The sequence below is a fragment of the Amblyomma maculatum genome, unplaced genomic scaffold (assembly GCF_055883805.1).
Source record: "Amblyomma maculatum isolate TAMU_Amacu unplaced genomic scaffold, ASM5588380v1 scaffold_24, whole genome shotgun sequence".
Lineage (NCBI taxonomy): Eukaryota > Metazoa > Arthropoda > Arachnida > Ixodida > Ixodidae > Amblyomma > Amblyomma maculatum.
The window spans coordinates 3146483-3164961 of NW_028146749.1; the positions used below are offsets into that span (position 1 = coordinate 3146483).

At 44.5% G+C, this 18479-nt stretch overlaps 1 protein-coding gene across 7 annotated transcripts in view; it reads left to right on the forward strand.

The window, feature by feature from the left end:
* Window positions 1-18479, forward strand: part of LOC146171026 (uncharacterized) — a 43586-nt gene that overhangs the window by 13716 nt on the left and 11391 nt on the right. For 2 of the 7 annotated variants that reach the window (XM_084586653.1, XM_084586655.1), the window contains 3 exons: window positions 7179-7423; window positions 11208-11542; window positions 11668-11811. In XM_084586653.1, coding sequence (XP_084442779.1) covers window positions 11233-11542; window positions 11668-11741 — 384 coding nt within the window. In that variant the 5' untranslated portion in view covers window positions 7179-7423; window positions 11208-11232 and the 3' untranslated portion in view covers window positions 11742-11811. Of the gene's footprint in view, window positions 1-7178; window positions 7424-11207; window positions 11543-11667; window positions 11812-15707; window positions 15991-18479 lie in introns of those variants that run through there. The other 5 variants (XR_014703033.1, XR_014703032.1, XR_014703034.1 and 2 more) reach the window with 5 other exon arrangements.

Genomic DNA, 18479 nt, shown 5'->3' on the forward strand with positions numbered 1-18479 from the left:
CAATGTGAAAAGGTTAATTACAAAGTACTGTTCCACAGCACATACACAAACACAAAGAAAAAATAAATTAGCGAAAAACAACGAAAGGGCGAGGTGGTAGTGTTTATTGCACTACATATTGGCTAATCATCATCCATTCACTCAACGCCTACAAGGATGTTCGTGTTGACACATCTCGTGTCATTAACCACATCGAAAAAAGAAAAAAAATGGAGGACTCATTTTCTTTTGAGAAATGAGCAACAGTGTTGTATGGGAGGGTCACAGTATTATACAAAAAAGCCGATATAAACGACCTTTCCAACTATCGCCCATTATCTATCCTGCCTACCTTCTCAAAAGGATTTGAAAAGTTAATTCTTGCTCGTCTTACGTCCTTTATTAATCATAATATTTTAAACCCCTCTCAATTCGGGATTCGGAAAAACAGATCTACTGAGCTTGCCCTTTTCGCTCAAAGAGAGTATATATATTAAATAATTTTGAAGAAAAGAAACTCGTCTTCGCATATTTTTAGATTTCACGAAAGCTTTCGACAGCATCAACCACAAAACTTTAATCGATAAACTAGACAGGTATGGCGTGGCACAGCCTACTTTGTAATATCTTCCTACATAGCGAATAGGAGACAATATGTTGAAATAAACGGTTTCTCCTCTACAGTCAAGCCAGCCATCTCGGGAGTTCCACAAGGCAGTTCTTTTTATTCTCTACATAAATAGTCTTGTTTCCATAGATTCATCTGCAAAACACATTATTTACGCTGAGGATACAAGTCTGTTTTTCTCTGATCACTCAGGCATAGAGCTATCCAGTCAGGCTAGCATAACCTTGGAAAACATTGAACACTGGGCGTGTCAGAACAGTCTAAAACTCAATGTCAATAAAACAAAAGCCGTTCTCTTCCATCCCAGAAATAGAGCATTCGAGCTGCCTTCTCTTGTGGCACTAAAATAGAAATTGCTCACTCTGTAAAAACGTTAGGTATGTACTTCTCAGAGCACATGTTCACATAGAATATTTATTCCACAAACTATCACGCACAGTAGGTTCTCTACGCCGACATTTCCCAGTATTTCCACTTAACCATTAACATTATGCTTTATAATTCACTCTTTTCGTCCATTCTGAACAACGCCTTGCTAGTATGGGCGACAACAACAGCAGAAACCATTGCAAAGTTACTAGTCCTTCAAAAACGTGCAATAAGAAATATTACTAAAGCTTCTTACCTCGAATATACAGGACCAATATTTAAGCAGCTAAAAATGGTTGAAGTAACATCTTTGTATAACTACAGGCTTTTGTGATTATATAAACAAGGAATCACTAAAAAGGACAACACACTAACACTCATAGCAGTGCTTCAAGACAACATAAACACATACGACACCCGTCATCCGGAGCATTGGCACGTTGCAGCGTGCCGGACGATCTATGGCAGGCAGATGCCTCCTACCATATTAAATCAATACTTTCCTAATAGTGGTCAAGATTTCTCTCTTCCTCCCATTAAATTAATCTGCGAAATGTTTCTATGAATAGATATTTTGAAATTAAGTGTTCTAACTTGCAGCGTGTCTCTGTATTATTTTCACATATTTTTCCTGATTTACCTTGTGCTTTTTTGTAATTTAAATATTTCTCCATTCATTATTTACTCATTGTGTAAGCGTGACTTTTTTGTACTCATATACTCATATACAGGGGCAGGCGCGCCCCGTCAAGCTGCTCTTCAAAGCAGCTTTTTAGCGGCTGCTCCTTTCCTTTCCTTGTATTAAAGAAAAAATAAATTATTATTATTATTATTATTATTATTATTATTATTATTATTACTATTATTATTATTATTATTATTATTATTATTACAAGCAATAAGAAAATATGCCAATGTTATCTGTGCTTTGCATTTCACGACTGGCAGGCTCTCATTCAAGTTATAACATTGTAAGATAAATAGAAAACGATTGTATATGAATACTGCTAACGTAACCGAACCGTTAATAATCAAAGCATGAGTTATGATACAACATCTGTGGTGTTTGCCATTTATTGCTCAACAACAAAAGCACACAAAGATTGGTGTACAAATGAAAAGTATACAAAAAAATTTGTTATTTTAAACTCGTCCCCTCCTCGAAGAATAAAATATTCTTGGGACCGCCATTGCCCAAAGGTTATCCAGGAGGCTACATGGCTACTTATGAGATCACAAATATTGCCTAGGTCAATTAGAGGTTCTATACACCATTCAGTGCTGAAGTGTGCATATGTGCGAAAAAAAATATTCCTAGGACTGCCAAAGAAGTTACCTCTGAGCAGCCGGGGTTGCCGCACTTGCTTCTTAACCTTACACTCAAAAGCAGTAATAGATAACGCCACAATTGTGATGTCGTCTGCGATTTTCATCTGCCGTGTTGGCGGTCCAGTGAAGCGGAGCTCTCGACTACAGTAACGGAGCTCGAGAGGGGACAGCATGCAGGGAGGCAGTCCCAACAAAAACTAGCCCTTCTTAAAATAGTCCTGGTTTGGACTAGAAACGGTGCACTCTCGCTTATTTCGACGATGCGTTACAGTCATGTCGAATTCAATAAAGATGATGCAAATTATTTACAATCAGTCCAGCACGCTTGCCTGTACACAAGTGCACCACCAAAGCGCCTGCTCCACTCACCTGACGACGGCCACTCGATCGGACTTACAGAACAGCACCATGTTGCACTCTAAGAAAACAAACTGGAGCTCGCAGGTTTTTCTCTGAACTCGGGTATTGATTTTAAAGCGCCAAAAAAGGGACAGTGCTCATGATAAGCTTTGCGGCGTAGCCGGTCTTTAATTGTGGCACGCTTGTCTGCGGCAACCATCTCGCATGAACACAGATCAGGTCCGACTGCGGCTTTGGACCGAAGTCCTCCTTAAAGCAATTCGTTTTCGGATGCTTTCGCAGTGAAAATAATTGCCACACACCCGCACAAATGGCAGATAACATGTGCGAATTTCTGCCACTCTTGCTGCAGTAACGGGACAGCTGGGGACTGTGCCCTACGTGTGCTTCCCGCAGCCGCTAAAGGCGGTGCACGGTGCGTACAGTATAATTGAAAGCGGAGAAAAAATATTTTGCTGTCCGAGCTTCATTCTGGCGGCCTGGTAATAGTTGCAAGTGGTATGCAACAGATAAAAAGAACACTACTTCCTCTGACACATTTGTTGTCTAAGGTGGTGTCTACACCTGTCCTTGTTGAAAGGCCAAGTATGCATAGCAGGGTGCAATCAGCTTGTTCAAAACAGCTATGAAGGTGCGACACACAACGTGCACATCAGATTATTAGGGATGTTGGGTGCTGACACAGCATTGTATTCTCCACAGACAACGCTGTTTCTGAGAAGCTCAGGCAAAACAAAAGGAGTAAGTCGCAATCAAAAGTGCACTATGATCTGTAGAGAATCATTAAAAGCCATTTGCTTTAAGTGGAGGAAGCTTTATTTGGCTACAAGACAGTTAAAGGAAAAAAAGGAAGGAACCGACCATAAAAGTTTCCTTAATGAAATGACACTTCATTTGATTGGTCTGAATGGACAGGCAATACTGAAGGCATTTGGAGAGCTGCCACGAGAGCTTGCAGAAAGCTAGAGCTAAACAAACCCAAAGCGCCATGACAAAGACAGGAGAGAACATGGGGTTCACCAAAGCATTGCATTTTTGGTTGCCAAACGTGCTCCACAACTCATTAGCCACCATGTTTTCCATGCCCCAGCTGGCCATTTACAGTTGGCTCAATATGGTTGATGTGTGAGCTGCCTTTATAAAAATGTTCTTAGATAAGAGACAATGGCAAAACTGCGCGGTGCAGAGTGGGCCCGAACAATCGCCTATACTATGACGTCAGCGAATCCGAAAAACGCAGCGCCCCTCCAACGCTGCTACAGTGGATGGGTAAGGCGGAAATTTTAAGTGCTACTAACCCTCTTCTTTCAGCAACGCAACAGAAAATAAAACTGTGCTTGCGTTTTAAACACTCATTTGTACGCATGAAAAGCCACCGCATTTGCAGATGCATCTCAAGCAGGCAGGCAGCAGACGACACTCTTGAGCCGCGTCTGCAACCTTCTTGCTTGTGCGTCAGTAGACGTGGTGGCCTTCATATGCGTACAAAAGTGTGTTTAAAAATGCAAACGCAGTTTATTTCCATTGCGTTTTTAAAAGAAGAGGGTTAGTAGCGTTTATAATTTCCATTTTCACCATCCACCGCAACAGGGATGTTGGGGCGCTACGGTCATTTTGAGACTGGCTGACGTAATATAGACAATTGCTTGGGCCCACTCCACAGCGCTGCGCACCAACACAGTTTTCCATCTGTTTCTATCAAAGAACATTGCTTTATAAGTGGCCCTTAACAACTGAAAAAAAATCTTTTGAGACAAAAAAAAAAAAAAAATGGAAGACAGCAGCTTTGTTACCTGATTATCGCTAGATGGCATGGCCATCAGGAAAATGTCAAAACTGAATCCAAGACTAAGAAAAAAATCGGCTATGCCAACTGCTGCAACAGTCAGATATTCCACTGAATACAAGTCATTGCTATCTGGTGATTGATGCACTTGTGCTGATGGCTGATGATGTAAATGCCTTAAGAGCATGTACTCCTTAACAGTGAATCCAGTAAAAAGCAGCTGACATAGCAATTGCTGTATATTGATTTTGTATCTGTGCTGCAAAGGTATCCATGGACAAGCTAATTAGATGGCGCATTCACAAAACCACACGTGAGCTTTTTGTATGGCTTTCTCCCTTTCCTGCAATCAATGAATGACCATATTCTTGATATTCAACGCTGCTCATTGCTTGAAATTTAATTACTGCTCAGAAATCTCCTGGGAGAGACGGGAATGAATAAACTGAGTGTTTCAAGTCAGTTTTCAGCACAGATTTTTCTTTCAAAAGCCGTGAAAGATATGCCAGTGTGGTCTGTGTAGGTCTACTCTAGTTTAGGGCAGTCACCATTTGCACTGTACTGTGCAATAAAAGGACTGTTCATCAACTAAAATTCATTAAACATTAAATTTTTGGTTTTAGGGAACGATTTCGTTTTAAAATTGAATTAACAGTGAAGGTGAATCCATTCCATAAAATTTCAGGAGAGGCGTCGTGGTTCGAAAAATATTGAACGCTGAAAATACTTTTGAAGGCTATTGAAGTTGGCTTTCCCAACCTGTGCATTGATAAAATGGTGCTAAATCAATGAAATACAGGCCCAGTTTACATCTTTAATGATGTAGAATGCATATATGTGATTTTTATGACAATGCCACTAACAGGATGTCATTTTATTGCTAAAGCAACACTAGCTAGGTTTGAGCGATTTTGCGGAGCCCCGGAGAGCCCCAGCTGCGCATGCGTGAGGAGCGAGTGACGTCACACGGAGCACAGCTGGAGAGCCACATTGGAGACGCTGTCGTCGACTCCTCCGCTCCACGGCTGACTCAGAGGAAAAACGTTGCTCAGAAGTGCCACCGCCGCTGTGCATGCGCCAGGAGTGGGTGACGTCACACGGTGCACACCTGGCGCGCCGAGGCCACCCTTCCTCTCGTATCATTTGCTTCTCATCGTTTGCCTCTTATCAGCATTCGTTGCAGTGCTACATATAATTATAATTGGTTTACAGGAAAAGAAAGGCGCAGTATCTGTCACACTTTCTCCGGCAAATGTGTTTGGACGGTACACCACCACTCCTGTCGCATGGCGTTCCATGGACGGGTTCAAGTGTCCTCCTGAATGCTGACGGCACCCCAGACTCGGCACTCCATTTGGCCCCAGCGGCTGTCACGCTCAGAGGGCCACCTCTCTCTATGGAAAGCGAGCCGCATTCATCACACCTCTCCTTCTAGCCACCCTACCTTAGTGGAGGGCTACGGAGTAATTTCGACCACCCGGGGATCTTTAATGTGCACAGACATCGCACAGCATACGGACGCCTCTCCGTTTTGCCTCCATCGAAATACAGCCACCAGCGGCCGGGTTCGAGCCCTGGTACTCTGCCTAAACGAACTCCGGTGAAGTTTGATGTATTCAACGGAACGCCGGTTGTGTTCGATGCAACGCTCGATCGCCTGCAGCCAAAGCTTTCGCTCCACATTCAGTTCAGCAGCGTTGAAACCCTCAAATTTGTTTTGCGATGCGCAGTGCATTTTTGACTGAAGGCATGTTTCTGAAATTTAATATTTCAACTCATGTTGCCAATTTGCAAATTCTATAAATTGCACTTTCAGCATTGAAGGCCTTTAAAGGGCCACTGTCCAGGGAAGGCCCTTTTAAGAAAAGGAGCCCAGTGTTTCGATCAGGTACCGGAGATAGTCTGTGCAAAATTCTACAGCGACACGCGCGCCGCAAAGCATCGAAAATACAATTCAAAGCTCCCTCATGCTCTCCTTTGAGAAGCCAGCTTCACCGCTTCCTGCGCTGGCCCGACGGGCCCCGATAATGACGTACATACCGGGAACGACGTCCATTGGTCCGTCTCGCTGACTGACGGGAGAAGGATGGGTGTCTACCGCTCGCAGCGCGCTTTTCCCTCGCCACGGCCAGACTGAATCCAGCGGCGCGCTCTCCCTCGACCGTTTTTTTTTTTTTTTCGCGCTCGCGGAGAGCCACGCCCCACCTCCCGCCAAACGCGGAGGAGGAAGGGGAATTTGTCTTGCGGAGGCTAGACGACCTCGGGCAGGAGAGTGAAAAACCTTTGCGAGGGAACGGAAGGAGAGAGGCAGGATAGAATCGGGTGATTGCGGTGGCTGTAACTGCGTTATTAGTTACTCTTTTCAAAAACATTTTGCGGCCTTGCGTTCCAGGGGCGAAGTCTCACAGTCACTGGGGAAGAAAATATTTTCGACCGGAGGGTGGACAGTGGGCCTTTAATTTTGGTATTATAATGCTGTGCTCTAAACCCCAAAAAAACTGACTACATAATTGCACTTATATAAACATCTTTTATTGCACACCCATGCAAATAATCTATGCTATGCAAACCACCAGCACAGGCCAAACTGGCATATCTTTTCCGGCTTCTGAAAGAAAAATCTGGTCAAATCTGTATAATTTGAAGACATTCCGGTTTGATAAAGTGTAATTCGTTTGTAACATGTATTTGTAATGCAATGTATTTTGCTTGTCTTTTATTTTTCAGTTAGTCTTAAGGGGATTCATTGAGAAGTATCAAGAACGGCAAGAAGCAGAAGGTTTTCAGACAGCGAACAAGTTTCGGAATGCCCATATTCAACGCCAGCAACAAATCATCAACATGCAACTGGCTGCACAAATCTTCAGTGCACTGGTCAGGAAAAGCTCCAAGTTTGCTGACGAGCCGAAAATGGAAGAGTAATGGACCAAGAAGACATGAGGATCCGCATAGTTAACTGGTGACAGCGAGAAGTGAGTAACTAATAACGTGAAATTTTTTCAAACCTTTGGTTCACTAAACTTGCTTCATATACACTCTCAAATGTAGAAGGTACCGCAGCTGTCAGCAGCACTTCCCTGTGGCGTCTACCTGGCAACCTCGTCATATGTACAGCGAGCGCTATGCAAAAATGGAGAGGCGTGGCGATTTGGCAAAACTGTGTGACCATCTCCCGACGATGCAGTGGTTGTTTTCAAGATCTGCATAGGGTGACCCCTATGCAGATGTGGGCAGATGCTTGCCTGAGTACTTTTTTCAGGTGCACGTTTTTATACACAAAACCAGCAATCGTATCGGATTTTGCATGGTCTCTCTACTTTCGCACATCACTGTACCTCAGCTAGCGGGATGTCCACCTTTAAGTTAGTTGCCATGTTGAACAGCATATCAGAACTGGCACAGAAGCTCTGATCCTCCTGCATGCAGGGCTGTGCATTTTGCTTCCTATACCGTTACAGCATGCAAATGCATGGATTTGCATTGCTAATGAACAAGAGGACTTTGTGGTTGAAAGCTCAAAGTAGCTCTAAATCTGAACACATCTAGTGCTGCTTCTTTCATATAGAGTATTCAAGGCCATTTAGTCATAAAAAAAGGTGAAGCACAGCATCTGAAAGCACCATGAAGAGTTTCAAGACTGTGTTTCATCTTAACATTAAAGTCTATTTCAAAGACAAAACAATGCAAGTGTAGCAAGCAAGGTCGCATTGACAGAGGTGTAAGTGAAAAGCATTATGCTAAAATGTCTGTGCAGAAACAGTATCTTCCTATTCGACAATGGCTCGGAGAGGCTACTAAAAGGGTACAGTGCTTCCTATGTTCAATTTGCAGGAGAGGAGATAAAAGTATTGGTGCTGCTTTGTTTAAAATATTTTAAATATCTCTTGTATGTACAAAACGGAAATTTTTTGTAGTGAATGTCTTTCAATGGAAAATATTTTGTGGAGGCTGCAGCCACACAAAGTGCTTAGCAAGTGCCTATACAGTAAAACCTCGTTAAACCGTAGTTGGCCGGAACTAGGAAAAAGTATGTACTACACGGTATTATGGCTTAACAGGAGTAGCGTAAAATCACACACTTACCTGCCAAAAAACTTAAGCGGAAATCGGCAGTAGGTTGAAAGAAAAAAAAAAATGCATCCTTTATCTTGCACTGAAACGTCTGATGCCGCGGTGCTATAGCAGCGACAGCAGCTAGCCTCAAACTCATTCAAGCCGTGAGCCAGCTTCTCGGCCAAACCCGTTTTTTTGGTGAACAGCTGCATGACGCTTACAGCACGCACTGCTTCTGCCCCAGTTGGGCTCGGAGCTTCCACACTTTCAGTGTTGTCATTATCATTGTTAGTTGGAGACACTTTGGCCACAACTGAGGCAATGATTGCTTCGTTTGGACATCTCTGGTGAAGTTTCCACTTTCCTGTCGACGTCCCTGGAATCAGAGAAGATAATGCCTTTTGAAGCACCTTCCCTCGCAAGGACTTCAGTTAGCAGGATTCTCAAGAGCTTGGTCCAGGGCACCGGTGATAATGCTTGTGTCGTCTGCATAACTAGCGCACACTTCATGGAACCTGCACGCTTGAAACAGCTATGCACGGTCGCAGATGTGACCTGCCACCATGTGTGTTCCAGGCAGTGAATCGCACCCAACAGGTCAATGGGGTACACCTTGTTGTCAATCCAGTGCTAGCAGCATTCTGCGCACTTCCTGTAGAGCTACTTAACAGCTCTAGTGATGCCTTGGTCCAAGGGCTCGGCAATCGGTGTCGTGTTTGGTGACAAAAGGCCAACTTCAGAGCCTTGAGGCCATCCATTGCAACGTGCGCCGATGTGTTGCCAAGAATAATGACAACACTTGTTTGTTTCGCCTCAATACGGCGGTCAAAGAGCTGCAGACACTCTTGAAAGAGCTTTCAAGTCATCTATGCCTTTGTGTTGTTCCTATGAAGGACTCTTTCGATGAGAGTGGGGCGCCTTTGAAGCACCTTGGCTTGGCTGGCTTGCCACTGACAAGAAGCGGCAGTTTCTCACTTCTAGACATGTTACATGTGAAAGAAACTGAAATGTGATCCTTCGCATGCTTGCCGCCGGTGCACAGCTCTCCCTTGAACGCAAGCATTCTATTCGGCAGTAGCTTGGAAAGAAGTGCGGACTCATCCAGGGTAAATATATCATCAGGCATGTAGTCTTTCAAAAGACACCCAGCTAATCATTCCTCCAAACTTCTGCACCTTCAATGTCAGCCTCGGCACCTTGTCCAGCTACGGTCTTCGTGCTAATGCCGTGCCTCACTTTGAATCTGGATAGCCAGCCACTGGTACACACAAAGTCGGCATGGTTGAGCTGCAAGGCGAAAACCAGGGCTTTCTCAATGAGGAGAGGTCCACTGACTGGCAGGTTTTTTGGCCGAGCTGTTTTCATCCATCGCATCAGCGCCTCCTCCACATGTGGAAATGTTTAGCCTTCTATACAACATCTCTTTGCTCTCGCGGCAGCACTGAAGAGCAGCCTTTCCTTGGCATTCCAAATGCCAGACACAGTAGTCAGCGGCAAGTCTCTCTAGCGCGCCAGCACAGATTTCTCTGCCACCCTCTCGATGGCAAGGACAATCTCTAATTTGTGATTTATGCTGAGCACCTGATGCTTTTGTCCAACATTCAGCATGATGCGGACGGAGAACTCGCGATGCACTTCGCTTAAGGCCACCTCGTCGCATGTGCTAAAGAAAATGAACCAATTTCCGGCTTATGGCAATTTACACTAATCGTTCCGGCGCACGCTTTCTTGCCCTGGGATGACAATTTTGAATGCCACTGGTCAACCGGGATAGGTTGCGCATATTCTGCTGTTCGTCTGGAGTAACTCGGGGCGCTCTAGCTTGATCCGCGGACCAGTCAGATCTCACTGGAGGTTCTAGCCGGTGATGTCGTCACTTCCTGAATTTTTTGGCTGTTCTTAGCGGTTTCAGAGATATCGGAAGAGAACACTAGGCATCATCGTTTTTTTGCGCTATCATGCCAAAGTGCGTGTATTGAGAAATGTCTGCAGCGTTAAAATTATGCGAAAGAAAGCTGCAGAGGGCTGCACTCCTGCCTGTTTATCAACCGCAAGAATTTCACCGCCGGGATGAGACTTCAACCTGCGGAACTGGGACATGATTACTTCGTCGCACGCTCTGTCCGTTTTGCTGGTTGACCAAGGGTGATTTGCTCTATAGCGGTTGAGGTCGCTCTATTCTGGTTCGGGTACCCAGCTCCAGTCAATCAGTGGAAATAGCCATTACTGAGGTGCAAGGGGTGGTCTCCCAGACTGGTCTAAAATAGAGCCCGCTGAGGGGGAGGAAAGTGAATTTGACTCTGTGATCAGCTCTGGCGGCGCCCGCTCGGGGGCCAGAGCTAGTTCACGGCCTGGATTGGCGCGCCTGCCAAGTGTGCCAATCCAGGCGGCCGTGTTGGCTAAGGGTAGTTGTCGCTGCTGCAGAGGAAACTCCAAAGATGGTGATAGTTGTATTATCATCATCATTGCAGCTGCATTTGTCATTGGCCATGTAGCTTGCCATCGCATCGGTCGCATTTATGGTGGTTTGTCACATCTCTGGTCGGACAGTCTTTTGCGAGGCAGTACGCAGTTCTACCGTCATGAATTGAACGACAAAATTTGAAAATGGTATGTGCTAACCGATACATCTGATATGTGAGTGGGCTCGGCAGCGCGCACAGAATGACACCTGCTCATATGCCTCCCGTGCTTCTTGTGCAGGTCACCTAACTGGCGCTAATTGCGCATGTCAGCGAGACCCGCCAAGCCTCCAATTCCTACCTGCCGCTATCGCCTACTGCAGATAGCCCGACTTCAATGCCTGCCTGCTGCCCATGGAAAAGACAGGCAGCTGTCAAAACACCCCATGACCTGCTTCCAGCGCCCCCCAGCACAACTGGTTCACCTCGACTCTGTTTTCCCTACTACCTTCATCAACTGGATTGCCACCACCATCAGCATGCATAAGCACGAACACACTCGGCGCATCCTTCAATGGGCTCGGCAGCGTGCACAGAATGACACCTGCTCATATGCCTTCCGTGCTTCTTGTGCAGGTAACAAACAATTTTTCCTTATTTGCTCCTAAGACTGGTTGCTGCGGCTTGTTAGCGCTGCTGGGCCCACGCTGTTGTTTAGCTATTGCCTATGACTGTACCCATGTTTTTCTGTCTTCTAACAGTGTCTGGTTGCATGAAGAAAACCCTGGACCTAACACCCGCTCCTTGTCCACCAAAGCGTCGTCAGAAATACTGACTGCCTTAGAAGAAATCAGAACCGGTCAAACCACCCTTTTGGCGAGATGAAAGCTATAAACACAAAATCTGCTCAGTATGACAAACTTTGCTGAAATAAACAAACGTATGGCTAAAATTAAAGAAAACTGCGCCTCTTTAGTCGCTATCAAAGCCGAAGTTGGTACTCTGAGGACGCTTGTTAACGACCATCTGAAACAAATCACAGTCCTAACAGCCAGATTGGATAGTTCTGAGGACCAGTCTGGCTAGACTGGTCCTACCTTATTTTTTTCAACATTAACGATAGCGCTCGTGAGTCGTGGGATGACTCTGAACATGACACCCCTATCCCACATTCACCATAGCTAGACGCTACACCAAGGCCTAAGTCTCAAATTAAATCCATCGCTTTCCTTTACACTAATATCCGTAGCATTTTAACAAAACTGGATCTCTTACAGAGCCTCATCTACACAACAGATATTAAAATAGTTTTCCTAACTGAAACATGGTTGAATCCTTCAGTAGCTAATGCCGAACTATTCGCTACTTTCCCCAACTATCACATTTTTCGACATGATCGTGCAGACAGGTGAGGCAGCGGCATTTTGATCGCCACTCATGAAAGCCTGCTCTGCTGCCCAATAAATATTAGCTCAAGTTTGGAGCTAATATTCGTTCATTCCAAAGCCACTAACCCACCCCTGCTAATCGGCTGTGGCTACCGCCCCCCAGATGCGGACGCTTCATTTGTAACGGAATTCCACAACACGCTCCATTCCATAACCGAATCACACCCAAACACACCCTTACTCATGCTCGGTGACTCTAACTTTCCTTCAATAACATGGAACAATCTCGGGATGACATTAATTAAGCAGAATGTCGAGAGCGATTTCCTTAACACGTGTCTCACATTTGGTTTATCGCAACTCGTTACCATTCCTACCAGACAAAATAACCACTCGTCTAACATCCTCGACCTCGTGCTTACCTCACATCCTGATATTTCACCCCTCACGCAGCTATCAGGCCTCAGCAACCACTCTGTAATTCACGGCACTTATTATACCCTGACACCGCATGCTCAAAAAGTAACGAAAACGTAACTCTCTATGATAAAGGCAATGAAAACAGAACGCTCTATGATAAAGGCGACTTCGATACCATAAATAGCAAACTAAAGGAATTTAGTCATCCTTTCCTTGCTAATTTCTCGCATCGCACTGTTGAAACGAACTGGTCATTGTTCAAACACAAAATGGAGGAACTTATCCACCTGCACATTCCTACAAAAACAGTCATCTTGCGATCGTTATCCCCATGGTTTAACCAAACATTAAAAAGACTGCTGAATAAAAAGAAAAGGCTCTTCCGTTATGCAAAACGCACCAACAGTTCCTGTGCATGGCAACAGTACCATTATGCGGAAAAAAATTTACTTATCATGCTGCTAACGCTAAAAAAAACTTTTTACTCAACCGCTTTACCATCAATGCTTCACAGTAACCCTAGACAGTTCTGGAAAGCGATAAGTCCTAAGCCACTCAACTCATTATCACTGTGTGACGACCTAGTTTCACCCATATCACAAAATCTTGAGAGCGAATCATTCAATCATGTCTTTTCTGCCAACTTTACTAATGAACCCGATGATTGCATGCCTCACTATCCACATTTTGATTACCCACCTATGCCAGACATAAAATTCGAGCCTAACGGAATAAAATTGCTAATCGAATCTCTGAAACTGCCATCATCAGCCGGAGTTGATAACATCAACGCTAAAGTACTTCGCAATACTAATAATACTGTCGCCATCATTCTTTCCCACATTTTGCAGCAATCACTTGAACACAATACTATACCTCATGACTGGAAAGTGGGAAAAATTCCAGTGCATAAAAAAAGCTCACCATCGTCCCCTAAAAATTACCTCCCTATTTCTTTAACCAGTGTTCCCTCCATGCTAATAGAGCATGTAATTCACTCACACATAATGAAATTCCTGCAGTCCATGTCCGTTAACTTCTTCCACCCCAGTCAGCACAGGTTTTTAAAGAACCTATCCTGCTCTACCCAACTAGCATTATTCACTAACGACATCAGCTCTAGCTTGGACACTAACACACCAGTGGATGTGCTGTTTTTAGATTTTGAAAAGGCTTTTGACAAAGTTGCCCACCGAAGACTACTCCATAAGCTCTCACGACTAAACTTAAACCCACTAGTGTTTGAATGGCTGCAAAAGTTTTTGACTAATCTCCAACAGTTTGTATGGGCCAATAACCGCACATCTTCCTTGTCCCCAGTCACTTCTGGAGTACCGCAAGGTAATGTTTTAGGACCCTTACTATTTTTAATTAACATTAATGATCTTCCTAATAACCTGTCTTCTACGATTCGTTTGTTCGCCGACGACTGCATCATTTACAGAAAAATCACAAACAGCATGGACTCGTATAAACTTCGGTGTAATTTGAAACTTGTTGAAACATGGTGCACTAATTGGTTAATGAAGCTAAACATAAACAAAACCACTCTAGTCTCACTTCATCGTCGTGCATCATATCACACCGAAAACTTTACTTTATGTAGGGACCAAATATTCCATGCAACTACATATAAATACCTGGGCATTTCATTTACTCAAGATCTTACCTGGACATCTCATATAAATAACATCACTAACGAAGCTAACCGTGTTCTAGGTTATCTTAGGCGAACACTACCTCACGTAAAACTGTCTGCTTATTTAACCTTAGTCCGCCCCAAACTAGAATATGCTTGCTCGATCTGGGACCCACACCAATCTAACCTTACAAAAACACTCGAATCCGCCCAAAACAGGGCGGTAAGATTTGCCTTTTCAGACTATTCATATCACACAAGTGTTTCATCACTAAAAGAGAAAGCTAACCTTGCAAACCTAGAATCCCGCCATAAAACCACCAGTCTCTGTCTTTTCCACAAATTCTATCACTCGCCCCTGCGCAATGCCGTTACCACCCTTGCGCATCACCACTCAGCCCGGATCAGTCATCAACAAGCCGTCCAACCCCCTCATGCATCTGCGTCATCTCATCTCAAGTCAATTTTTGTTCTAACAGCAAAAGATTTGAACTGTTTGCCTGCTGAAGCTGTGACTCATCTCGACAATGTGCGCTTCAAATCATTCATTGAAAATATAATAACTTGATGTAAGCCCACCCCTCATGTAATGCCTCTTGTGGGCCTTTGAAGTATTAATAAATAAAATAAATAAAAATAAGCTGGTATGGTTTATACGGATGCAAAATGATTATGTTCAATGGGCGCCAGGTCAAGGACTTGACTTTGCTACTTTTAAGACGAAACTACTCCTAAAGCGGGTACATTTTAACGAGGTTTTACTGTATTGACTTATCGGTCAATTGGAAAACCAAAGTTTAGTGGCAAATTTCTGCGCCGTTTACAGTGCAGTTCTGAAGAGATCTAGATGCACTATTGTGCTTTGTAGGGACTTAAGACTTGGAATATTCGCTCCAACTTCATTTGTGCCCGACCATTGCAATGCAATGCAAAGGTGAACGCACATTTTTTTCTCCTAACTGTTACTAGATGTTTGTGCAGCTGGGCGCAATGCCCTTCTACAGTGAAATCCACTTCATGGAACAAAAGTTCAGCGTTGTTTTTATTACAGAGACAGCGTCTCTCATTGCCTCAATTGCTTTGGGACGTTAAACCCCACAAGCCTATTACAGAGACAACAGGGCCAGACTCAATAATACGGATATTTGTAGTACAAGAGCATACTTTCTTGATGACACTGCTCCTATTTGCAGGCAAAAATCTCGTGCACTAAACAAAATGCCTCGCTCTTCTCCTGTTTGCACACCACTACTTTTTTTCAGGCCCTGTCCGATAGAAGGTGTCAGCAGGACAGTTAAACTCTTAGTAGTGCACTATTTCGAGGTGATTTGCAATTACCGTTTTCTCGTTTCAGCTGTGCGTATGGCACCACCTGGATTGCACAGTCTGGGACCAGCCTCAGGATGAGAGAATGTTGCTGCTCTGCGACGAGTGCAACACCAGCTATCAAACTTACTGAGTTTCCACCACTTTGGACTGTGCCTCAAGGAGACTGGAAGTGCTGTTGGTATGGACTGAGCCATTTGTTCTCTCCGGTTTGTTCCCTCTATTAAGGACCAAGTTCATTAAGGACCAAGTTTATGTGACTTCAACTGATACATACTGTCAGCGACAAGTGGAAACACAGATTTCTGTTGATGTTTCGGCCCCCATGCGCCAAAACATCAACAGAAATCTGTTTTTTCACTGGTCGACGACTGCTTTTATTTATTTACTTTTTTTTTTTCATACAAGTGTACTCCCCCCCCCCTGCTCGTCCAGATGGGATTCCGTGACATTCTCAGCTTCAACATTATACATGTCTAAAAAGTTGAAAATCGTGCATACTATCTATGTTCACAGATTATACAGGGTTTAATGTATTTAGGAGCGTTTCTCAGAGGTGGAGAAGAAAAAAAAAAGTTGGCCTGATTGCACCTGCGACATTTTGCCCCGCTAGATCACATAGATCAGCTCTGATAAGGAGTCGGCTAGAATATGAAAATCACAGTACTTCCAGGGCTTTTCAGTGCCAGGATTTGTGGACTCATGTGGAAAACCTCATTGAAGATACGTAAATCAATGCACACACAATTTTAGAGGTACCGTCAGGATAACCCTGGTGGTTTTTGAAAATGGTGCCAATGGGTTAGGAGGCAGCTCTGGTGTAGAGTTAGAACACCCACCTCGCGTGTAAGAGGACCCTGGTTTAAATACTGCTGCCGTGAAGTTCACCGGATTAAAAAAAGAAAATTGGTGTGTCGATAGAATTGCATAAACAGGTTTGGGGGGGTGACCTGTTGCCGGTGAACACCTTTAGATGTGCACTGCTTTACCAGAACAGGATTTGGCCACCCTCGTGTAGCAATTTACCGCAACCTTCAATGAATACTCCAACAAACCACTGGCCCTCAGTCCCCAGCGGCTGCGAAGCAACTGACCACAGCGGCGGTCAGAGCTGTGATGCAGCAGAGGGGGCTATGATTTTGTGGCTCTGGACAAGCCACTATCGGAAACTGACCCTGGCAACGTTTCACGCTGCAATCTTAGCTAGTGAGGCTAGTTTTACAGAGCTGTTCAAGGAACTAGAGTGCATGAGATGGGATATCATAACTCTTAGTGAGTCTAGGAGGCCATACTATACTAAAGGGGAGGTATGTATTGTATTGTCAAGGCAAGCCTCAATAACAAACTACTACATGGAGAATGCATACATACCTCAATAGCACAATAGATGTAGAGAAATGGGAGCTAGGGTAGGGCTCTGTCAGTAAGCATGCAGCAGGTAACACAGATGAGTTGTACAGCGTTAATGAGTGTGTGGCAGGCATCATAATTAAGCTTTAACAGAGTAAGACAACTTTACAGTATAAGCAACGAATGTTAATTTCAGAGCAATAAGAGCTATAATTATTGCGTGCATGGTGGAAGTAGGCAGTAGGAGAGTTAGAGAGGATGCCGTTAAATCATCGAAGCAGACGAATAATTATAGAAATACCAAAGTATGAAAGCCTACAACCTAACAGACAGGATAGAACTGAGCTATCAAAGCTAATCCATAGGTTTAAAGCATCCGAAATAAGGAGGCACAACATGAAAGTACTAAAACAAAATCTTTGTTTTAATGGCATCTCTTGAAACCTCCAGAAACCTCAGAATGCGAAACCATTATTTCTTCTAATCAAAGCTGGGAAGAGCCTGTAACTATTCTGCTGTTGTGTACTTTGTGCTTGGGGTCTGGTTGGACAGAAAAACTAGATTGTGTATACAGTCAAACCTCGATATAACGAACACGCATAGAACAAATTATTGAATATTGACACGCTGCATTCTTTATCTTCCCTCTGTGCTAATCGCGAGCGTGTGTCTCCTCGAGGCGAAGAAACTGAAGTTCTTCTGTCGAAGCGGGCCTGCTAGTTTCCTGCCGCACTGTGACTTCTGTTACTCCTGTGTCCCGCGGTGACTTCTGATCAGAGACTTCACACCGTGACATCTGGTGGAGCTGCTGGGTAACGCAACCCATGCTCCGAACACCTCCAACCAGCCGAGACTCCAGCCCTCAAGGATCTCCTACCATCGAGATTACGCCTACCCATCAGAGTAGCCGACGGCGTCGAGGGCTTGATCCTGAATTCGCGCCTCTACAATTTTCTCGTACTGCGAGGCCGCCACCATCTTCTCCAGCACCACCTTCGGAGACAACACAACCACCCGTAATGACGCAGGTAGACACCACTGCCCCCTCCTTCGTGTTGCAGCAGCCGCGGGAGATACCCGTCTTCCAAGCCTTTCCCGGCGACGACCCGGAAGACTGGCTAGATAAATTTGAGCGAGTAGCCCAGTACAATCGCTGGGGCGACGACCAGAAACTGCAGCATGTATTTTTTTCGCTCGACGGTTCAGCTCGTACATGGTTTGAAAATCATGAGACTACTATCACAACGTGGAGTTCCTTCAAGGACCAGTTCCTGCAAGCTTTCACCACTGTTTTTCGGAAAGAACGCGCCGAGCTGCTCCTACAGACGAGAGTTCAGCTCCCTAACGAGAGCGTCCTCGTTTACTTCGAGGACATGACGAGGCTATTCCGTTGCGCTGATCCAAACATGTCCGAAGAAAAAAAACTTCGCTATCTCATGAAGGGAATTAA